The sequence below is a fragment of the Cheilinus undulatus genome, linkage group 21 (genome assembly GCF_018320785.1).
Source record: "Cheilinus undulatus linkage group 21, ASM1832078v1, whole genome shotgun sequence".
In the NCBI taxonomy this organism is placed as follows: domain Eukaryota; kingdom Metazoa; phylum Chordata; class Actinopteri; order Labriformes; family Labridae; genus Cheilinus; species Cheilinus undulatus.
The window spans coordinates 28,377,243-28,401,755 of record NC_054885.1 but is presented as its reverse complement, the minus strand read 5'-3'; the positions used below and the strand labels follow the sequence as shown (position 1 = coordinate 28,401,755).

The 24,513-nt window shown below is 39.1% G+C and overlaps 2 protein-coding genes across 7 annotated transcripts in view; one reads left to right on the top strand and one right to left on the bottom strand.

The window, feature by feature from the left end:
- Positions 1-5,288, top strand: part of baiap2a (BAR/IMD domain containing adaptor protein 2a) — a 114,402-nt gene extending 109,114 nt beyond the window's left edge. The window contains exons 14-15 of one of the 2 annotated variants that reach the window (XM_041778485.1): positions 1,476-1,518; positions 2,013-5,288. In XM_041778485.1, the coding sequence (XP_041634419.1) occupies positions 1,476-1,503 (28 nt within the window). In that variant the 3' untranslated portion in view covers positions 1,504-1,518; positions 2,013-5,288. The remainder of the gene's footprint in view (positions 1-1,475; positions 1,519-2,012) is intronic. The other variant, XM_041778483.1, reaches the window with a different exon arrangement.
- A 163-nt stretch (positions 5,289-5,451) lies between these two features.
- aatka (apoptosis-associated tyrosine kinase a) overlaps positions 5,452-24,513 on the bottom strand; it is a 67,985-nt gene continuing 48,923 nt past the window's right edge. For 2 of the 5 annotated variants that reach the window (XM_041778475.1, XM_041778477.1), the window contains 10 exons: positions 24,128-24,246; positions 21,087-21,174; positions 20,820-20,953; positions 17,660-17,744; positions 17,436-17,557; positions 16,993-17,142; positions 11,090-14,459; positions 8,742-8,919; positions 8,442-8,645; positions 5,452-6,938 (listed from right to left, as the gene is read on the bottom strand). In XM_041778475.1, the coding sequence (XP_041634409.1) occupies positions 6,910-6,938; positions 8,442-8,645; positions 8,742-8,919; positions 11,090-14,459; positions 16,993-17,142; positions 17,436-17,557; positions 17,660-17,744; positions 20,820-20,953; positions 21,087-21,174; positions 24,128-24,246 (4,479 nt within the window). In that variant the 3' untranslated portion in view covers positions 5,452-6,909. Of the gene's footprint in view, positions 6,939-8,441; positions 8,646-8,741; positions 8,920-11,089; positions 14,460-16,992; positions 17,143-17,435; positions 17,558-17,659; positions 17,745-19,597; positions 19,684-20,588; positions 20,639-20,819; positions 20,954-21,086; positions 21,175-24,127; positions 24,247-24,513 lie in introns of those variants that run through there. The other 3 variants (XM_041778476.1, XM_041778478.1, XM_041778480.1) reach the window with 3 other exon arrangements.

Sequence of the window (24,513 nt, the reverse complement as noted above, 5' to 3'; positions counted from 1 at the left end):
TTGAGTACTTTTAAAAATTACTACTTTTATTTTTACTTAAGTAGATTTTGAGGGAGGTATTGTACTTCTCTATGTTGAAAAAAGCATTAAGTACTGAGTATATTTGCTACACTATGTCACCAATCTGGCATTCACTGAGGGTGTGTCCATCATTTCAGAATCAATTCTTGAATGGTTTTAAATGTACCAGTAGTTTTACTTCTTTGGAGTAAACTTTTCAGTGTGAAAGCACTTTACTGCATTATTCGCTCAAAGTAGTATTTAGTACATAATTATGCAATCTGGGATTGCATACTTTTGTTAGTGCTAGTGCTCTACACTGACTTTTGGTTAAACATGATGCATGCTATCCCTCTAGCTTACGGTATGATCTGAAGGCAGACAATACATCTTCTACTATGCTTTTATGTATACAAAATGTTTATTCCAGTCTTAGTCCACCATGTTCCAGTTACTGTGAGTTGGTTATTAAGAGTACTGAAGATGCCCAGAGTTACCGAGTTGGACTTTCAAGTTCATGAGGCTTTTAGGATGACATATTCGACTGGCATCTCAGAATGTCTGAGTTCCAACATCAACTTGAATACACCATAACTAGCTAAAAGGGGGCATAAATTACCACCTAATATATACAGTATATGCTTAGATCAATATTCTCTCTTGGTGCTAGTATTCTGGGACAGTAGTCCAGTTAAAAGACCCTAATTGATCCAAAACCATAGCTTGACTTTCCTGTCCAGGTAACATACTGAACCTGGCTTTGATAAGTTCAGATTAGCACAATTTTCAGTCTGATAAACATGTTGTCATATATCTTAACAGTTCATTTTTAGACAGTCTGATGCAATAATGTAATTACCTCTAGGTTTAACTTCCGGTTATGCACACGTACCTACTGACAAATCTGAACGAATCTGACAAAAAGGGAAGATAGATGTTTTTTTAGTAACAACACTTTAACATCACAAAACTGATGTTGACAGAAAAGTTATCTGGTTGCTCTAATGAATTACTTTTTAAAGCATTACACCAAACACTGTCTACTAACACCCATAGCATCTTTGCTGATCTGTGTCACTGTATAAAAATACCGTGAGAGTGTGGTGGTGCTGTGTACAGTATGCATGTTGTGACTTTCTGAACCTTTCTCTTTTTTTTCAGCATTATTTGAGCTTGTGTTGACCTCTATTTGAGTATTTAGTTAATTTCATTGCATTTGCAGCAACATTTTTGTCCATTAGAGTGTGCTGCAGACATATTTTCTTACAGGGTTCCTAAATGATCATATAGTTTAAGCATGACAAGCATGACTTGTTTTTCTTTTTCATCCCTCATCTCAGTTAGAGCAGTTAATATTGTGTTTATAGTGTGTCCATCCTGCACCAGACTAACCAGCAGGGATGTTTACTGAATGTAACCCATGCATGATCTAAGAGATGAGCCATTCAAACCCAAAGGTTCTCTTTACCTTCCAGTTTGGGTCCAGAATTGTCTCGGTTCTGAGGGAAAAGGACCTCCGTAAGTCACCAGCTTCCATCGCCCTCTCAGCCAGCCAATCACTTTCCTCCCTCTCTATATTTCTGCCTGGTTCTCTCTGCTCCCATTGGCTGTCTGGCTGCAGTAAGATGCTGGGAATCACTGCTTCTTTTCTGTCCTTTGGCCTCCATGGACGTGGCAGCCTTTGGATCTGTCTGTCCGGCCCGGCCTTGGGTTGCAAAAGAATTACTGATTTGTTTGTACCATAAATTTACAATGGGAGACACTAACCATGCATGTGTGCCTATTGCAAGCATTTCTGTGCTTTTATTTTAAAATTTATCAGCATTTTCTCACCCTGTGCTTGCAAAAACTTGCAGTAGATGCTGCATATTCTAGCGCTTAATACAAACAATAGGAAGGGTGAGGATTTCTTTGGGTGTGGTTACATAGTTGGCCAAGTAGCTCGCTTTAATTTCCACAAGTGTTCAACCTAACTGTCAATGTTCCTTGTCTCACCCCTCCTCTCCCCACAGTGACCGTTCCTTGGAGGTCTACCTCCGGCCCACCTTCACTGATGACCGATCTGCACCCATCTTCTACTAGCAGCCTGCTGTTCCCCTTTTTGTCCACTAATGGGCCTTTTATTTTGAAAGTGAGAAACAGAATTTCTAACATTATCAAGTTAAAGTTACATAAAGAAGGCCCAGAGGTGAGACTGAGGGGGGAAAATCACCTAAAGGAACATGTTACATGACTAAGAATTACGTTTCTTTGCTGTGGAATTCACTCCAAGAATTTGGGGTCAACCCTTCTGATATTTTTTAAATGCTTTCACAAACTTTGAATGTCTCAACCGGAGCGTTCACGTGGCAGCATATTATTATTATTTTTTTTTTGTTATTTAGTTTACACCAGTTGTGGATACAGTATGGCTGATAGGTTTGCTAGTGATGCTGTCACATTATTGTTTATCTGCACTTCTACAATGGGATCTTTTGCTGTTTTGCAACACTATACACTGTAAATTTCACATGAGGATTATTGCCATTAATGCACAGTGAAGGAACATTAGATGTATAGGGTGGATTTGAGATGCTGGATTTTCAGTGCATCAAGAAAGGCGCACAATTCAAGATAGGATACTGCCACAGATTGCTTTATTTCTGCTTTTGTTAAGTGATAAAATACTATATATCTTCTAGTTGTGATACAGTATGCCCATATTTTTAATGTGGGAACTGTGCCTTTGACTTTTTATTTTAAACATATGCTTCAAGCTGCATTGACCCAATCATTCTGTAAACTGGTTTGAGGGCATATGCATCACACTTGGACTTGTATTTTTTTATATTCTGGAAAATATCAGAGGGAAACTATCCCTTTTTATTGTCTTTGTTTGTAAATTTAAGATATTTTTGCTTAGCTTCAGTACAGTGCAGTTTCAAAAACACAGAAATGACACAAAAATCGTTCTTTCTCTTATTTCATTAATATCTAAGCTGCCGGATAGCCAAGAGATGAATTAAAGTGCATAAATAATGGGTCTTTTTATATGTAGCTTTGAGGGAGTGGTAGCTTATTCTATAAGGTACAGTATTATCATGGCTTTTGATCATTCATGCTCAGTATTACACTCATCTGGGAGAAAAGTTTAGAGCAGAGGCATTTATCTGTGTTGGAATAGTCGGAACTGTAGGATGGAAAAGCAAAATGGTTGAGAGAGGTCTGGCTGCGGACCACAGATTTCAGACGCCCCATCTTGCAGACCCATGTGGGAAGCTGCCTCTGTCAGAATAGAAGGGATGTAATTTGCAAATATGTTTCATATTTTTTCTCTTTTTTAATTAAGAAACAAATTCTGGTATTGCAATAATGAAAAAACACATTGAAAACATTGCAGACTAAGCCATATTTCATGAATAAAACAGAAAAAAAGGTCTGATATCTTATCTACGGTTATATTATGTATTGACCTGTTTTAAAAATACTTATGTGAATGGTTGCTCACTTTTTCATCGTTAGCTTTAGCTTAACCAAACATAGTTTCACTAGCTACTAGGACTGTACGGTATCAAAATCTCACGGTACATTAATACCTCGGTAAGTCTAAGGTATGGTATTTATTGTGCTGTCAAAAAACTCTAAATAACAAATGAGAACTTGGAAATAAAGGGATGTCGGCATTTATTAAACAACACTTGCACTTTGAATATTACAATATGTGCAAAAAAGTGCTATAGGTGTGCATTAGGCTTTTAACATATACCTATACTTTGGCTCCAGCATGTTTACTGACCTTCTAAAACTTTTGTTGTCACTGCAGTCTGTTAGTGTCTGCATCTTGTTTTGTTTGTCGCCTTTTCTCATGTCTTGACGCTGGGAAACTAAAATGCTTCCACATGCCTGATTCAAAGGTTGCTGAAGTCTCTATAATGTCAAAAACCTTGTCACTCAGTTCCCCACTAGTAGCATCAACCATTTTTGCGCTGTAAGATAAAGCAAGTGGAGCGCAAAGGATGATGGGTACACAGGGCAGACGGTAACTGTAGTTACCAATTCCCTTTGCTCAGCCCCACAAAAAAAAAAAGAGTTGACCTAATAGAATTAAGAAATATCTATTACAACGACACTGTGGAATAAACCATACTGTTAATTCTCTATTAGCTAAGTAATTAACATTATTATGTAAGCTACATAATAATGTACTAACGTAGCACTAACGTAGCTACATTAGATTTAACTGGAGCTTATGTAGCTTAAGCAAGGCACCGATCACATATCTACTTCTAACACAGGTCTTGCTTTAGCAAAAATAGCAAGTAGCTAAAGTAACTTTTTTCTTTAGTTTTGATCATAATGTTAACTTACATAACTAACGTAGCTTCAATAGCTTTAAATTAAACTTCATAGCTACATTATCTATGTATTTAACATAGCTTTGTTAGCTTTAGCCTTAGCTACATTAGCTATGTAGTTATATTTCCTACATAGCTAACATAGCTTCAATAGCTTTAAATTGAACTTCATAGCTGCATTATCTATGTAGCTTACATAGCTTTGTTAACGTTAGCCTTAGCTACATTAGTTATGTTACCTACATAGCTAACGTAGCTTCAGTAGCTTTAAATTTAACTTCGTAGCTTTATTATCTATGTAGCTTACATAGCTTTGTTAACGTTAGCCTTAGCTACATTAGTTATGAAGATATGTTACCTGCATAGCTAACCTAGCTTTGATTGCTTTAGAATTAGCTACGTTGTCTATGTAGGTGTCATAGCTTTGTAAGCTTTTGCCATAGCTGCTGTAGCTGTGTTAAAAGTGTTTTCATAGAGGATTAGCTTTTTTCCATAAGTAGACTGTTAATTAAACATTTTCTAATCAGGTTGTACAAGTCAGGTTTTTGACTCTTAACTTTTTGTAACATAACTTTTACCCTTACCCTAACCGGCAGGTTAATCCAATTTTATTTTTAACGTTTTAGTGTAGCGGCTCACTGGGCGTCGGAGATCTGCAGTCTGCAGCCAGACTGTCTTGAAATGGTTGTAGGGTTGAGCTGATAGTCTCTCAAAGGGCAATACTTCAACAGGTACATCATAGGATGCCAATTCTCCAATGGTGAGTCTTTTACACTGAGTGATTTGATATGGATTTTATTAAAAGGCTCATTTGGGCAGCACGTTTCAAAAGCTTTTTTATTATTTTTATATAGCTTTCATTGTCTATTCCTCACTTTTGTCCCTGTTTGTATTATATCTGTCCTGTACAGAAAGTGCTTATAAATTATCTTGTCCGAAATAAATCTAAATGGGCACAAACGTCATATTTTTATGTGTCGTGTTGCTTCATGTTTTGTGGGAAATCCATCACAAACACGAAAGGGGAAAAAGTATTTGGATTTATTTGTTTGGGATACAATAGCAATGAGTGAAGGGAAACATGGAAACAGCAAAAGTTGTTACTACCGGTGCACAGAACAGCCCGCCTCACTGTCTCCAAAGGTGTCTGCCACTTTGAGCCAATAGGCTTTGAGATATCTCTTTGGCAAATTTGAGCTGCTGTCATCCTGGATTGGTACTTTTCAAAAATACTGGAGATGTTTTTCTCTTCTTGCAGAGCGTAGAAGGCAAGGTGAGAGGGAACAGAATTGGCACTTTGAGCTACAGAAGCATGGAGAGGGGGAGGGGTGCTGTCTGTGCAGCAGTAGTAATTCAAGTCAAGCTACCTGCTACATGTTGATCAAACATTCATACAATTATGTGAGATGTGTCATTTTTTTGAATGTCTTTTTCTGTACACCTCTTACCCGAGCATTCAGCACAAATGTCATAGAGTACATTATGTGTGAGGATATGGACAATACGTAGACGTAGAAAAGATGATACTGACATTCAACATTTATGACTGGCATATTGACATGATACTTCTGAGTTGTGATGAAACACCTCTCCATCCCTTTGGTGTCATTCTATTGCTGATGAAATGTAAAAAACTAAGGTATTATGCCACAAAATAAACTGATTCTGTATCTGGCACAAGTAGGGAACCTCACGTTTGGATATTTCATTCCAGGATGGGGAAATGAGGTGCAATAAAGCAATGACTTCTACAAATAAAGACCCAGTTTGGCTATACAAAGTGCTTCAGATAGATGTGGTAGCTGCAGACATGTATCATAAGTCAGCATTAACCAGTGAATGTAGCAATAAGTGAGTGGTAAGACCTTGATTTCCATTTACACAGAACACTGAGTCCCATTGTTTCTATGGTTTGGATATGACTTAGTTAAGGGACAAAAATACTGTGAAGTTTCAGCACCTCCTTCTTTAACACTATTACCACCACCCACAGTTGCAAAAAAAGTTATATTTTGTTTTTGGAAATCCACCAAAGTGTCTTACACAACAATCATCAAGCATTGTTCTCTGGCTCTGACACTGTAACAGTCTTTAAAATGTCAGATCAATGGTAAACAGATGGACCAAGGCAACATGAGAGGAGCAGCTATGAAGCCTGTCATTGCACTATTTTTTATTTCCTTTAAACTTTAAATCTTTGAACATCACAAATAAATAAAACCGCGAGGGCACCAGCAGAAATTGATGTTGCATTCAGCAAATAAGCTATTGTCATCATATACTGTAGGTTAAAAAACAAATATATCTATTTCTGCAAACTATCTGATCTTATTTTGTCCCAAACCTGGTTGCCATACCAGCAGCTGTCACTCTAACTTCAGAAAATAAAGATAATGTGCAAATCACTGAGGGTCTTTCACTACAGTATGAGGCACTGTCTCATAAAGGGTCACCACTGTTGGATGCCCAAACGTTGATAAAAATAAAACTCTGTAAAACATCTAAATATAATAATAATGCTGCTTTTCTGTGTCGAGAAGAAACACGTCCTTCTCCAGTCAGGGTTGGGATGCACTCAGTCTTTTGGGTCATCTTCACTGTTTCCTGTGGGAAATAAATGAGTGGTTAATGAGGATTAGACTTGTCACACACCAGGTGATTTAAGGCCAGGGGCTCATTTAAAGAAGGGTTTCAACTAATCTTGACTAACACCTAGCTCTGAGTTGATCCACCCTCATACGAGAAACTCTGAGTTGACCACGCTGAGGGACCAGGGGGAGGAGATGGTGAGAAAATCAAGCGTATAGCGTTAGTTCAGGCAGGCCATGGAGTCAAGTGCTGCCATATATTTAAGATCAGCTGATCTCACACAAGTTTTCATCAGCTAACAGCAAGCTAAATTTGCACCCACTATTGGGTAATTGCACTCATGCTGCCATGTTAAAACTGTTCTAGCCTGACTATGCTTTGCTACTCCCTCTGCAAGCTGAGTTTGCAACCCTCCTCCACCCCAGCTCCTCCTCTATGCTATATCAGACTGAATCAGTGTCACCCTGTTGTCATTGTAGGCACAGGAGGAGCAGGAGCATGTGCTGTTCCTGCTTGGTGCTTTCCACACAGGCTTGTGGAAGGGCAGGGGGATCCCAGAACAACCACACCGCCAAATATAAATAACAGCAATGAGAGCAAACTAGTAACTGCTAAAAAAAAAAGAGATACATTTATATTGCAAAGCATGTGTGTTTCTTGACAAAGTTGTCCTGACAGAACGTGGGGTCCATTGAGGGCTCTTTGAAATGAGAAAACTGAAAATCCCAGTGGTGGGGATAAAACTGGGAATTTTCATTGTTCAGAACCCTGCTACTTACATTTTAGTCTCATCTCTTTTTGGGGAAAGGTAAACATAGGTGTGGTCATTGTTTATATTATCAGCAATCCATATTTGTATCCCCATCATCTTCTAGAAAAAAGGTCACTGAAACACTGGTAGCAATTACACTGTGGGGTAACAAATCTAAATGGAAAGAGGTCTCCTCTTTAATGCTGCTGGGGTGTCCTGAGGATAGGCTAATTAGCTGTCTTTCCACCAAACTTATGGTAGCTCTACACGATTCCCTAGCAAGTATTTTGTTTAACAAGCTAAAGCACAAGATTGTACTTGTATCCAAATTAGATAAGAGAAGGAATTTAGCAGGGATGCTAATGTGAGTTGTTGTGCAAAGTCTGCAGCTCAATTAATTTTGTAACAAGCCTCTGTTTGGCCGTTGAGTCATCGTGACCATCTGCTCAGCCCGTGGCAAAACAGGGAAATAACTTCTATATGGAAACACGGTTTAGAATGAAAAGACCTGATTTTTCCTCTGGGAACAAGTTATGTTAACATAAATGGTTAACTTCCTGCATTTTTATTATTTACTGTTGAAACTGTTTTGTTAAGCACTTTTTAATATTGGTTTTATAAATGCTTGAAATGTATTTTTTATTTCTGACAACAATATGCCAAATTACAGCAAAAATCATTGAGGCAAAATTCCATCCAGTTGGACTGAAGTGTGTTGTAGGTTAATATGTTCAACAAATAAACATCACAGAGAAGAAGCTACAGACCTGCAGCTGAGCCCATGTGGGGGTCGGAGACATGTGTGATAGAGAATCGTGACACCATAAATCGGTTGAGTGCTACAGTTGGAGGTTTAGGACTCTCAGGACTGTTGGAGGTGGATGTGGGTGAGGACTCAGGCCCAGGGATGGTGTCAGGTGAGGATGGGCAGGGCTTTAATGAGACATCATCTTCCCATTCATTATCCCCTGCTGAAAATGCACACAGATAATATAACTGTGATCATGATCTATTAACACAAAATGGGTGATGGTTACTCTAGATAGCATTTCATGTCTTAAACTAACCCTCTACTGAGTTGTTCGCCTCCGTCTCCTCGGCATCACAGACAGTTTCACAGGATTCAGCTTCAACCTCAGGGTCAGGCTGCAGCTGGCCAGGGTTTTTCTCCTTCAAGACTTCCTCCCCACCGGCCTCTGTTCCTGTGGAGAAGGCGAAGTCAGCCAGCTCTCCTGTTGGACTCTCCTGAAAGACAAAATCAAAAATATCCTTCATATACTCAGTAAAATAATATGATTTGAGCAGACAGTTCGATGGGAGCCCTAAGTGAACATGCATCCAAACATTTTATTTACTCTTTTTTATTATGATTACAAATTTCCATTTGTTTTCATGAGATCTAGACTTTTATCTATTTATCTCAAGATGAAAATGCTGCTTTTCTTGTGATAGCAGTAAATAGAAGTAGTTTCCTCATATCCCAACTTATTTTTTAGTGAATAAAGCCACTCTGTCACTTGCAAAGCACAGGTATGCTATTTGTATTGGTAATTTAAATTATCCTATCCTACTATGTGAAAGTCCAACACGGTAGTGATGCAACCCTAAGAAAAGCAGATGTTGAAGTCTTCAGTTCTTTTGTAAGTGGTAGAGATAAATTAAAACACCTCAAACTGAGAGAGCCATTCTAAATTTGTACCCTTAATTTTGCCAATTTTTGGATAACCTTGGTAGGATGTGATTTACTCAAACTGACCTCTGTTCTTTTTCATACTTAATAAATCGTTGTTTTTACTATTTGTAGTTTCATTATATGGTATATATTGATATTATGGGATTTAAATGAATGCAGTATTTAAATGTTGGTTTCCTAGTAAAGATTGTCTTTGTTTATTTTAATTTATATCTGTATAATTTCTCATACTATGCTACCAGAGGTCAGATGAAAATGGTGCCTAATTTCCCATGTGCCCAACAGCAGTAAGGCCCCTTTACACTGGGCAATACCATGCCCAAGCACACTTGAGCCCAAAGTCCAGTTTGAGTGCTGCGTACTATCCACTTCCTTAGCGCTGGCATGGATGAGCGAGGTGGGGTTTGGCGTGGTCCAATGACTCATGCAAAAGCACAGGGGCACAACACGCATGAGACATATGCCAAGTGTATTCATAGTTATACTCAGCATCTAGTAAACTGCTCATCATATGAGGTCATGATGTATCTATGCTCAGACCAGGTTGGGCTTTGTGTCATATGAGTGAAGGCCAGCAGGGAACAAGGGAGGGGGGGACAAGTGTGCTCAGCATGGTACTGGGTACCCAGGTGTGAATGCACCCTTCCTCTCTTTGTTTCAATGCATCACTTTAGCCTGAAGAGGGCGCAAGCCAATACGCCTTGGTATATTTACAGTTTTTCAAACCATCTGGAGTACCTAGATCTGGGTCATTAATACCAGTGTTTGCTGGTCTTAAGTTTTCGCTCCTTATTTAAAACATTCTCTTCCATTAGCACCAGTAGTCTGAGGCATACCAGAAGCATTTCCGCTGTCACTCTTTATAGATTCTTCTAGGTTTTGGGGGGCTGTTTCAAGCTGTTTCTGTTATGATAGATTTATCTCATTATCATAAACCAGCAAAGCTTGTTTTTGCATGATTATGGTATCAATATATGTTGATCTAGACCAGTGGTTCTCAACTGGTTGAGTCACAGGACCATCCATCAACTCCGCAAGAGGAATTGCAACCCAAATTTTGGAGATTTTTTGGGCCAACCAGATATATTCAATAAAAAATAGCAGCACTTGGGCCTAAGACAGTACAAAAGGTGTAACAAAACAATAAAACAGGACAAAATATGCATGTTTCATAGAGTGTCAGAGACAATTTGGTGCAATTTTTTTTCCCAGGCACACATCTGTGACCCACTAAAAAGTGCTTCCAGGGCTCCGACCCACCAGTTGAGAACCACTGATCAAGACAAAAATACAATAAGCTGGTTACAATGAAAGAAACAACTTGTCAGGCTGCCACTGCTTCCATTAAGTTTGGCTTGTGTCTGTTTTGTACTTCTGAAACTACAGAAGTCAAGAGTTTGAGAACTCAACCAGAAATTAGCAGTTATCACAGGGAATTAGAGTAAATAAAATACATTACCAGCTATTTCATTAGATATGGATGTTTAACTGCTAATTAATACAACTATCTAAAAAAAGCCAGTCACATGGTAACAACCTATGCAGTTCACGAAGACATGGTAAGACGATGTGAATTTTGAACTGAGTATCAGAACGGGGTAGAAAAGTTATTTAAAGGACATTTGGTGTGCCGTGGTTGTGTTAACAAGCAGCTAACTAATGAAGTGGCTGGTGAGTGCATACATGTCAATTTAGGGCAACTGAGTTATTAATGTGCCATACCTGGTCAAAAAGGAATACTGTAACGTCATCGAAAAAGGACACAGCCTTTTTCTTCCTCTCTAACTCATCGCAGAAGGACTGGCTGAGGAGGGTCGGCATCTTCAGGAGGCTGCGGAGGTGTCTGGCCCTGCTGCAGTCGCTTACAACCACTGGCACTGTGCTAAAATCCTCCTCGCTCTCTTCACTGTCTTCATCTTGGATGTTATATGTTCTCAACTCTTCGTCAGACTCGCTGTCATCCGAGTCATCTTCATCCTCTGCCTCCTCCAGCGGAGCCCTCACATCTTCACCACACAGCTCCAGTAATGACGAAGATGTGGAAAGATCAGCAGCACCGTTTGAAATCTCACATAAACTGTCCTGCGAGTCACATTCCTCTGCATCTATGTCCTCGAAATCCTCCTCGTTTATCCTGACTCCCTCCCTTCTGTCCTCTGTCTCTTCCTTGACGTGAGTGAACTCAGGCAGCTCTTCCTCCTCTGTGGATCCATCGTTTTCCTTATGGTTGTCATCTCTGTAGTCTATGGTGGAGTCAGAATGACAAGACTGCACAGGGGAGCAATCATCTTCCTTTTGGTTCCCCTCCTCAGGGTTTCTAGATGCTTCTTGGGCTGTGGAAGAGGCTTCAGAGCCAACAGAGGAGCTAAGATCTGAAGTGGGCTCCTCTCCTGAGTGTTCCAACCCGAGATCATCATCTGCAGGGGCCGACTCTTTGGTCAGACAACCGCCCATCTGTGGGGGAAATGGTGACAACATGGACAACCCAGGGGTGGAGATGTCATTGGGTGAACTAGAGTTGGCCTCCGAGAGTTCCACCAAAACAGAACTTTTGATTTGTCTCAGATTTGTTAAATGGTCATCACTGAAGAATTGCCTTTTGACAGGTTCATTGTCAACAGAACTTAATTTCTCAGCAGGGAAGTCTCGATCAGTTGCATCTGGGTAGAACTTACTGTCTTCGTCTTTAGGACTTCTCTCATTTTCAGTATCATAGTCAGAGAAATATGCTGAGTCACGGTATGGGTTCTTATCTGTCAGGCCCTTTAGCTGCAACTCTGAGATGCATGTGGAAGTGCAGACAGTTTGGCCCAACCCCATCTGAAGTACTAGTTCAGGTTCTCCAACTAGCCTTTCACCACCAAGAGGATCTCCGAGCTCTTTGAAGATAAACTCTGGAGATTCGTTGTTCTCCGTGTCGTAGCCACTGTCCAAGGATTTAGGGAGGACAGGGGTGTTAAAAGGATCAGGACTGAAGGCCTGATCACATGGGCTTGCCATGGACGAGGACAAGTTGACAGTGTCAACAGAGTCAGGAGTTCCTTTTGGATTCTTTAATGGGCTCAGCTCATCCTCGTCTACCTCGACAAAATCCAGGTTGAAGTCAGCGAAGATCCCTGATGTGATATCTGTGATGTCATCGTCTTCGTCCTCACTGTAGTCTCCGAGCTCAGCCAGGCCATTGATGGACTCTCTGACACCCAATCCACTATCCAAAACTCTGCTACTTTCTGACATCTCTGGATAGCTTAGCCTCTTGTCTCCAAGACCGACAGAGATTCCTGTTGACACCCCATCCCAGATCTTCCCTCTCTGCTTGACTGACAAGGTGCCTGATTGAGGCTCCTTAAAAGAGGATGGGGACTTTATATAGCTGACCTCGGGTATCATCTTAGGTTCAGAGTACAGTCTATCTGAGTTAAGCAACAATTGCCTTTCATAGTTCTCATCCATCCTTCCATTTTCTGTACTTCTAGTATTCATACTGGAGCTGGTAATAGAATCAAGACTTCTAAGACTCCTTGAATTTGTGTTTCTTTCCATCTGAGTTGCAGATTCCTCCCTTTCTTTGCGGCATAAATGAATATATGAACCCAACTCAGTGGAATTGCTAGCAGCTTTACAACCAGAGTGTCCTCCTTCGTTCTCCAATGCACCAACAGACCGAGAGCTTTGGAAGGTTTTAGTAGTGGCCTTGGTTAGCGACCATAACTCAGTTGTGTTTGTGTACTGAAGGTCTAAATAGTAGTCATGGCCACTCACAGTTTGTCTGCTGTCAAAACTCAGGCTGTTGTTGTTTGCTGAATGGTTTGAGGTCCAGTTAGTGGCCTCTCCTTCAGAGTAAAGGTCATCCTCAGCATCTTCGCCTCTCTGCTGGCCCACCAACAGGCCGTCATCTGTCTCTACATCAATGTTAATGTGATTAACAATGGGTACTGGTTTTCTAAGTGGACCCATTATACTGTGGCAGCTTTCATTAACCGTGCTATGACCAGTGCTTGCTTCAAGGTAGGGATCGCAGAACCCTAAACTTGGGCTGCTAACTGCTTGTGACAAACCACGTGGGTTTTCAAGTCCAACAGGATGAAGAAGGTTTGATCTGGACTCTGGGGATGAATCCTGTTCAGACGTAAAAGACTGATGTCGCGTTTTGAATGCAGATGACTGCTCACAGTAGATTGTGTCATCTTGACTGGATGAGAAGCAGTTTTGGGAGTGGCTTAACTTTACAGGACTGGTGCTGGATGGATGTCTGAGCAGTGGCTCCATTGTTAGATGGACAGTGGGGCTTGAATCGGAGTCATAGGCGGGGGATTTGGTGACATCAGCAGTTGACCAGTAAGCACTGGGCTGTGCCATGGAACAAACAGTACGGCTTTCAGAGGACAACCTGCTGCTGCTGGCCTCCATTCCAGGGCTGTAGTCCACCACACTGTCATCTAGGTTAATGTTACACTCTACTGGTTCTTCTATACGGATGTAGTACTCACTGCTGACTGAGGGGCTGTGGGCACTTAACACTGGGACAACTCCTGGGTGTTCAGGTTCATAGTAGGATGGGGACCTTCCTGAGGTCAGGCTATCAGTCTTGCAGCCCCCTGAGGTGCTTCCTTTACTTGAATAGTAGATATCCTGATAATGTGGGTTCCCCTGACCAAGAGGCCCACTGGTAGAGGAGGAGCAGTACGGCTGTTCAGCTCTTGCCTGTTCCCACTTGTACTCAAAGTTGAGACCATGGCTGGTCTCTGTGACAGTCAGTAGGTCATCCCCTGTATCAGAGTGGAAGCTGTCAGAGAAGTGCTCCAGGAGGGGGAAAGACGACGAGGCAGAGGAGGCCAGCTCCACTGTTTGGGTTTGTTCTCCACCGGCAATATTGTCTGAGGCAGGAGTGGGGGTAAGGACTAAGGCTGCTGATGTAACTGTGTGCGAGGTGCTACCCAGCAGGTTGGGTCTCAAGGTGTTCCAGCGTTGCTCAAAGTCTTCTTCAGCCTCACTGGAGCCTTTGGCACATAAGTATGTGACCAGAAGGTGTACCTCCTCACTGCTGGGTCTGAGCTCAGGCTGCAGCCAGCAGAACTGCATCACCTCGTACCTGGACAAAGATAACAGTACAAGAAGGATCAAGCAGATGCTACAGAGATATTAATTTAAAGAAAGCTGACATTGCATTGAGCTTAGAATAACTTTTTTACATCTAAGGAACACATTGTTTAACTTATTTGGGGGCTCATGTGGGATTTGAACCCAGGACCTCTTGCATCTGAAGTGAGACTCATACCCCTATCACACACTGTAAGTGTTTTCTATTCTTTTTGAAAAACAATCAATCAATCAGTCATTGTTTGTACAGCACCAAATCATTACCCAAGTTATCTCAAGTCACTTTACAAAGAGAGCAGGACTAGACCGTACTCTCTGTTGTGACCTATTATACTAGAACAGTGTTAATTGTTAGTACTATAATGAAAGACTATATACCCTATTATAATAAAGACCAGTGTTAATCAGCATTAGCACACTACTAGCAGTATGTAGCCCCATTACAGTGAAGCTGAAGCTGCATTAGGGTTGGACAAAACAAAAGGAAACACTTAAAGAACCCAAAAGAAACCAAGGGTACTTTCACACCTTGTGTACTTTGTCTCACTGCAGGTACTAAATGAGACATTGTTGCATTTTTACATATGGTAGTTTGTGTTTACACTGTCCAATAATTGAAATTGTGCAATGTACCTTAAAGACATACCATGTTGCTATGTTACAAGGGTAGCAATGTCACAAGAGGGTGCTGTTGTTTATCCCTAAAGTGAGTTTGCTTTCTTCATGGATGCCTACCCCTTACTGAGCTCCTATTTTGTCTTTTACCCTTCAACTCACAAGTAGTTTTTTGTTCATGTATGATAAAATAGTCACCATACAAACAGACATTGTAAGGTTGATGTGATAAATGAGAGACAATTTGGAAGATATGGTTGCACAATTCTGGCTAACTTCACTGCCTCCAGTGCTTTCAAACTCATCAACCCAAGAAACTCAGATCCAGACTGTTACAACTGCTACACTATAAAAGCACTGCAATTACAATACAAAGCAAAACACCAATACAGAGCTGGTGCACTGTTATGCAACCACCTTTCTAACTGTGTAGGTCAATAAATGCCATGCATGCAGTTTTTTGCATTGTGGGATTGCTCCAATGTGCTAGTTGGCTTGTTAAAGAACCAAAATGAAAGCTGATTTTGAGTAGCTAGGAGGTCAAATGCCTTTTCAACATTTGGGCAAATAAGCAATATGTCAGATATTGGTCACATTCTCATTATCTTTCTTAATTGAATTCATAACTTGCGAGGCTCTAATTGAGCAGTGCCAGAGGCCAAATAAACTCCAATAGTAATATATAAAGGTACAAGACCAATTTGACAAAAGGGGAAATTAAGATGATGGGGAGGACACATTCCTCTGGTTCAAACAGCTGGACAATATAATGTGAACAAAACCAGATGTTGAACCAGCTGATGATGTTAAGTGGTATGATGTTACTGCAGCTAGCCTCAGCCTAGAGGGTATTGTTAGCCAATCCCTGATTATTAGTTGTAATTACAATTCCCTCTTAGTTGTAATATTAGATCTACTTTTACTACCACTACTACTGCTACTACTTATTTGTTAAATTTGCAGGGTTGCATGTGTTGTCAATGCAAACAAAGCACCCTAAAGCTTAAGTTGAAGCAAATCTAAACTACTTCTCCTAGACCCTTGATAGGCCTCTTGTTTTGAATATGTGAGTATGGCCTGTTCTGTTATTACTCAATTGATAAAATGATCAGAATCGATGTTCATTTCTGTCAGGGATATTTCAGTTTTATGTGGGGACTCAGCTCTTCTAGATAGAAGTAGACAAGCTCAAATGGAAAAAAAAAATGTTTGGAAACCACTTTATCAGGCAATCTCACCTCAGTTGTTTTCTTCCACAAAGGAGTGTGATTGCTGGGGGAAATGCTCCCTGTTTTGTAAAAACTCTCTAAACTATCCAGGTGTAATAGCACTTTAAGAGTAGACAATATAAAGGAAACTTTAGTCAGCAGTTTTAACAACACCTAGTAGTTGTTCTTGACACTAGCCAAAGGCCTATAGAGTATATAAAGGAGGTGTGATGCAGATGCTGACGTTGTAAGATGCTCACTTTCTTCCTTGTGTATGTGCATGTTTGTGTGGCTCCATGTTGTTCATAGCTGGGGCTTTTAATTTAGTGGGGAACCATTTTGAAGAAATAAATAAATAAAAACAATATTTGGCGGACTTCCCAGGCAAAGATGAATGAGGTGATTCAACTCTGGTCGATGCCAACGGGATCATAAAGAAGAAGGAAAGTATTGATCATCTGCCCTTGCTAGGAGGGTGAAATATTGCTACACTGGTCTGCTGCACCATCATACGCAGAAACCGATTTTAAAACAGGACACAGTGACATGTCAGAACTAACTGCTCAGCGAGGCCCCGGGGCTCAGAAATGTCAAAAATGTATCTTATGAGATGTCAAGATAAATAACAGTCGTAGTGAGTGTCAGCCTGTGTGTGTGTATCGTCTGTGTGCCTAAGAGTTTGGGCGTGCGACTATGTCTCACCAGCGCTCAGCCAGGGGGAATTGGAGCTGGGGTTTGGGTAGTTTGAGCTGCTGTTCCTTCACAGCATATGTCAGCACCTGTCTGTCAGAGTAGTGTCTGTACGGCTGGTTTCCCAGCTCAAAAAGCTCCCACACACTCACTCCCAGCGACCTGGAACAAGCAGAGGAATGAGAAAAATTAGTCACCATTTTACCATGAAATAAGAGTGCATGTGTTATTGAAGTTCTCCCATACAGCAGAAGACAGATCATGATAATAGATATAATGGAAAACTGGATCAATTAGAGCTGCTGCAAATATTGTAAGACGTTTTTTTGCATCCATCCAAAAAAAAAAAATTCAAAAGCTGTTTAAATGTGTGTCCTAGCCATGTTATTTAAGGGTTCAAGTAGGGCAATCTTACTTCCTGTTTCTTCCTGTTTTTAACTCTTTAAATATCTCACCATATGTTGCTGGATTTTGTTTGGTCAACAACCAGCAGGTTTCCGTGGACCTCATCTATAAGTTCTGGTGCAATCCAGCGCAGGGGCACCCAAATCTGGTCTTGTGTTATGTAATAGTCATCCTATAGAACAACAACAACAAAAAAAAATCAAGTACTCAGAGAGCCACAAAAAAGAATAAGTCCACCCGTTTAAATGTTCATATCATCATAAACCAGTCTGACCTTGTATCGGCTGTGAGAAAGGCCGTAGTCTCCAATCTTGACTGACATTTCTGAAGTTAACAGGCAGTTCCTCAAGGCCAGGTCACTGTGAAAACAAAAATAATTTTGTCACACTAGAGCAGAGGTCCCCAAATTTCTCAGCCCATGACCCCCACACATCAAACCACATAGGGACCAGGGACCCCCAACTTCCTGTGAGGTGATTCAAGCATATAATGTTGTGCTTTGCACTTTCACTAATTGGACTTTTACAACCCTGGCATAAGAAAAAAGAAATGAACATGACAGCTGATTAAATGCACCAGTATTTTATATCCAGCTGATTCCTGGGGGGTTTAATGTAGATATGATTAATGAGTGGAACTTCCAGTGATGTTTCTCCCAATGGCTAAGCATAGTGATTAAGCTCTGACAATTTTTAAAGGAATTAATCCTCAGTTTAGTAAGTATTGCTTCCCTTTTAAAAACGAAACATTCAGCTAGTTGTTGTTATAAGATGTAAGGTATCAGTTATGTTTTCTGAAAATGTTCTGGTCCCTGTTGCCATCTTTGTACTTTTAATAATAACCAGACAAAGTTAAAGTTTTGAACAGCCATGCTGTCCACTGTCTGGATGCATCAGGAATTTGATTATTCACAAATTAATCCAGAAATTCAGATTTACCGACATGAAGAGGTAACCAAGTGAATTATGGATATGAATAAAAACACATATTGAAAGAGGGACTATTATTATTATTATTATTATTATTATTATTATTATATTTTCAAAATTAAAGAACGCCCATTTTTTAAATGTTTTCCCTCTTTTGTTTAATCTATTAAATTTCAACTAGTCTGAAGTGATGTTGGAAAAGGGGATATCATGTCTGCAATAAAGCAATGCTAAATCACTGCTATACAAACTTGGTCAAACAACAGTATATAAATATATGATAGGCTATATACAGAAAATCTGACATCTAATTTATTAACTTTTAAGAGCCTTGTCAAGATCCTCTTGATAGAATTTAAGACCCCATTGCATCTTCAATTTCTAACAAGTTACATTGCTGACAGTTATGTGCATGTTTCTTGCAGAGTGTAAGATAAAAATGTGCCAATATACTGGAAATTAATTGAAATTTAGATTAAATTGCAATAAGTCCATACGCAATTTACAAATCACAGTAGGTGCGATATTCCTCTAACCTGAATTATGTCACAGAATACTAGTTTATTACTTTTTTACAGTAAAGATGTTATTTTTGTGTTTTTCTTAATCAAAATGAGAATTTCAGAAAATGATTCCTCCCTTCGATACAACAATTCACATCCAATATGAGTAGAAATAATTACAATCATATATTTTTTTCAAAGCTACTCAGCCCTAGTTTAATCTAATACTGTGTAGGTTATAATCAGTGTTGCCAACTCGTCTGTAAGGTAGCAATTGGCTGTCCTAAAAGTCGCCAGAAGTTGCTAAATGACATCATCACCTAATTTGCATAATTGTCTGTATGCATTTAATTGTAATGGACACTTTCAGAGAGAGGAATAACTTTATGAGAGAGACAAAAAGTGAGTAAAAAGACCTTCAATATGTGTAGAACTACAAATGAACTTGCTTCTGTCAATTCTTGTTTTTATAATGTCACAATTCCAACCCTCCTTTATCTGGGCTAGGCAAAATGACTCAAGAGATACTCTGGCAGGGTTACTTTAATTTTCATTTTTAGTTTGTTATTCTATTAATTATTCTTTTTTTCTTAGAAGTTTAGTTTTCTTACATTTTGAACCTTATGGTCCACTTAAAAGCCAACAAATCCCAGTGAAACATACACATTTTTAACCATAACATTTATAATATGTTTTTTTTTTTTTTTTTTTTGTATACAGTCTTCATTAACAATCTAAATGGACCAAAATGAGACAATAGGAAAAAAAATGTCAAGGCACCTTCATAGGGCGGTTAATCTGCAGTCTGGACACGGAGGCGTGAGCATCTCCTGCTCTGACCGCAGCGGACAGGGACTGCTGTGCAAGGACTGGGCTGCCTGTGAGTGCTTAGGGAGGGGCCCACGGCAGCACCTGCTGCTCACTGCTGCAACAACGATACGTGCTTTCACGTCAGAGTCTCCAAAAGTCTCCAGTAACACCAGAAGAAGTTGCTAGATTTGTTGCTAGTCGCTTTTTTGAAAAAGTGTCGCTAGAGGGGTCTGAAAACTCGCTAAATATAGCGACAAAGTTGCTAAGTTGGCAACACTAGTTGTAATATAGAATGATTTATTGCTTCCTTTTTTGAAAAATACATATAATAATAAAATTAAGGAATAATCCTATATTGCATCGCAATTGCAATAACTTTTAATTTAATAAAAGGAAGAATATGTTGCATTCATAATCATTTATAAAACTATTTTTATGTTAATGAACATACACATAAATGTTGGTTTTATAATTTAATAAGATTAATATAAATTAATCAGTTTAAAGCAGCTTTCAATGCAGTGAACTTGAAAGTTACTTGTTATTTTAATTTATTTTTCTAGCATATTTTCAATGAATTTTGTGATGCATATTGGAAATGTAAAAGAAATAATTACAGCAAATTACAAAAAGTAATTTCTATCACAGAGCAAATATAAAACAGTACCTAGAGACTATAAAAGAAAGGTTTCTTTTTCTATGTTTTCTTCATGTAAAAAATTATTGGCATTTGAAATTGATTTAGGAGCCACACTGAGTGAGGCTGAGGGCTGCATGTGGCCCAAGCAAGTTGATCAGCCCTGCTGCAGAGCATATTCTATATGACCAAGAGTCAGTAACTTCATTATGCTCAACCTAAGAAGTCTTAGTGTATTAAGCATATGAAGAAATTCCATTCATAATATTACAATTTCTTAATAATAATAATTAATAGAAAAAAACTAATTTACTTGACTCTCACCTCCTCCATGAGGGAGTTTTTCACCAACCAGTCTGAGAGGGAGCAAGAGGGGCTCGCCCCCGGCAACAAAATCACTGATGCTGGAGTTTGTGACGATACTCAGGCAGCACCAGGATGTTGTTGCAGGAAGCAGCCAGCAGGGGGCGCTCACAACATTCCAGTAGACTTTTCTCCACTTGGTCTGTAATAATGATGAAGGTAAATATACCTAAACTCAGTGGCTTGCTGTACCTGTGAATAAAGTTGTATTTGTGGAGATGCAGGAGCCCTGAGGCAATGTCACACGCCATTCTCTGGAGGAGCAACGGGTCAGGAGTCTCGGAGTCAGCCAGCCGACAGCTGCGCAGGTAACTCTTCAGATCACCCTGAGAGAAGGGAGGAAATGAGGCTGTGAGCTAATCTGACCTTTCATAATTAATCCAAACAACAATACAGAGAGAGATTGAGTAATGAGGTGGACGAGGAGGACTGAATAAACAGAGTATGATCATTTCTCACCAGAGGACAGAACTCCATGACCAGCAGATAAGGAGTGACCTCTGAGCATTGTGCCAGGCACTGCAAGAGGGCAGGGTGCTGGAGGGTTCTGACAGAGGATACATGGAATAATCAATAAATACATAAATGACCAGCTGCAAATTAAAAGTATAAGAAAAGATGACGTCAAGGGTGGGGAATCATCAGAGGTGCTCTACCCCCAATGAGAACAAACTGACGTATAAGCTCCTTGTTCCAATAAATAAATAAAATGTTATGGGACAGTATGATTCACCACACTGTGCTAACATCCTATAATACTGTTACCAACAATACTGAGGCGAGCTAATGTTTACTCATGTTATCAGTGTCAACACTCACAGAAACCCCCGGTGTCAGTTTATCTGATGTTGTATTAACTGGTGTCTTTTGTGGACTCTTATTTACCTTCCAAATAACATTAAACTTTCAATTATGCCATTAGTTTCTCTATTATAAGAATGCATTAGTGCTTGCAAAGGCATTAAAGTCTGAAGGAACATGTTTGCAGAATCAGAAGGTTTAAAGGGATAAATATTTGGGGAGAAAATATAGTTGGCTGTGGAAGATGCCTGATAAAAACAATGCAAACAGCAGTGACCGGTTAAAAAAAGGTATTGTTTTAAGTCAATTTTTTTTTTGTCCAGTGTGACTGTCATTATAAATCTGATGGGTTTGGGAATGTTTATTTAGTCATGGTCTCAAATGGACACATAGTTTGAGGGAAGTGGTGTGCAACCTTTTTTTATTCCTTCAAGACTGTCCTCCTTGTGTCTAAGAAAAATTGAACCCCCCAAATATCTGCAAGAAAATAAGTAAATGTGAATTGTTTTGACTGACTAGATCCTAACAGAATAGGCACATACAAAAGTGTCTTATCAAAGGAACATTGTATAAACTAATTTTGAGTGTTTAAGCATGATATCAGATATTGTGTACAAATCTAACTTTTTCAAATCAAAATTTGGATTAAATTGTAATATGGCCTACTAAAATTTTCTTATCACAGAAGGTGCAAAACTTGAAGCGTGTGTTCCATACCAGTTCGATTAGTTTTTTTCTTTGCAGCAGAGTTGTTATGCTCTGCACATCATGCAGTGTCTTTTTTGTATGTTTTTCTTAATCAAAATAATAATAACATAAAAATGACCGTTCGCTTAAATACTAAATTTGCAAAATGAGTCAAAATAATCCCAATTAGATATTTTTCAAAACATTTGCCCTAGTTTTACCTCCTACGACCCTCCATCCTCATATGAGGACACTACACTTTGAATTCCCTGCACCATTACCGTTTATTTTGCTTAATTCAGACCTGTTATCCTCATTCGTTGGCACTTTGTGTGCCATCTAGTGGTCACAAACATTGCAATCATCACTGTACATTAAAGATGGCTGCCATTCCCACCAAAATGTTCTATGATGAGTTGAAACTTTTTTTTAAATTATTGTTGGTAACATTTACAGTTTGAAATGACTGCAAATTTGATGAATTTTATCAATATTCACAAGTAACAACACCACTAAACAGCAAGTACTCATATGAGGACACTGGGACTCGGTTATTGTTTTATAATTCAATAAAACTTGCAAAGGTTTTTGAATGAAACCAACAATTTTCAAGTAAAAGTGAGAAGAAATACTTTTCCTACATATCAAATAAATGTTGTGCACCTGAGTGAATAGCCCATATTTTGTTACAAAATGGAGTCTTAACTGTGTTAAGCAGTTAAAATACTGTCCTATGAGGACATTGTTTTTTTTAAAAATACATGTAAAAATAAAATGTTCAGTTTTTATACTCATCAGGTCCTGTTGATCCAAAATATCTAGGAGAAATTAAATAAAAGCTCAGGTCACAAGAGGTTAATCCATCTAATATAGTGTTTGATATATTCTAAAATAATGTTTTGCTTGTGTTTGTTGAAAATATATAAGTGGAGGGAAAAAAAATGTCATTAGTTTATTTTCCCAACGTTGTATTCCTAGTTGTTATACAATCTGTACTCACTCTTTGTTCAGGTAAAATTGGCAGCCTTGGCTGTATTGACCAAATAGTTTAAGCCTTCATCTGAACTGATGACCTACTCCTTGATAACATTTGCTGTGTGCTGTCTACTGAACCGCCCCCAAGCTGGAAGACTTGGTCATCAGTCAGACAGGGCTGTCACACATTGTAATGAGTCAATGCCCAATAAAATCATTTACAATCAGTCTTGTGTTTGACATGGCAAGCCCTCCCAGTCACTGATGAAGTTGAGTATTTTTCCCATATCACTCTTGTTTGGTTAAAGGTTAAAGGTTATACGTCCTCAGTTGACATGTCTTCATATAAGGGATGCACCATATTCCATTTTTGCCAATATTTGATCTGTCTATTTACAAATTAATCTTAGCTAATATCAATATTAATGTAAGTATAAATGTAGGTCAGACCTAAACCTCTAGTCCATAAAGCAAACTTTAGAGATTAAGGCTGAACAAAGAAAAAACATGCAGTTCTTAAAAGACAATTCATTTATTTGATGAATGAGGATGATTAAAGAAAAAGACTTCTGCTGATGTAGGGCTGTTAGTCCCACCTCGAAATGTACAAACTTATTTCTACATGCAGTTGACATGTACAGCTGAAATCTTGGTTAATATCAGCTGAAATTTTCAGATCCATACTGATAATGATTTTTCTAAGCTTATAATTGCCAATGCAGCTATCATGCAGATAATACTCTACATCCCTACTTCATGTTATTTGGTTTTAATGACTTTCAACAGAATTTTACTCCATTAGTATGGACTTTTGTCACGAAACGTGCCACAGCACAAGTCAAGTTTAAAATATAAAAAAGTAGTGGTTTTATCTGGCTTTAAAACCTGTTGGAAATGTTTGTGGTAATGTAAGTACTAGACTGATAAGATAAAGATAACTATTTTAAGTCTTTTCTAGAATTAATTCGACATTTCAGTGTGAAAATTCTGCATATTCCTTTAAGAAGCTGTAACGTTTGCTGTTTTGAAGGACTGACCTGTATGGCTGCACCTCCTCCAGGAACTGCATCTGATCCTGGACGCTGGCACTGGCCTTCAGCTCCTTCACCACCACCTGGGTGGTACTGAGACCTGCATTGACTTCCCCCAGCAGAACCTGGGAGAATAGACAAGGAGAAAGAGCAGATGTACAACTTTAACAAAGCTGAGGTGTCTGGATAAATCTATACAAACAGCATCAAGATGCAGAACAATGCCTTTGTATTAGAGCTGTACGATATTGGGAAAAAAATAAAATTGTAATATCTTTTCTTTTTTGCAACATAAACTGCCAAGTGGGAAAAATAGTGGAATTCAAACCATCAGCACATTTGTAATAACTCATGGTTTGCAATATGTCACTGTGGTTAACACTAAAATAACA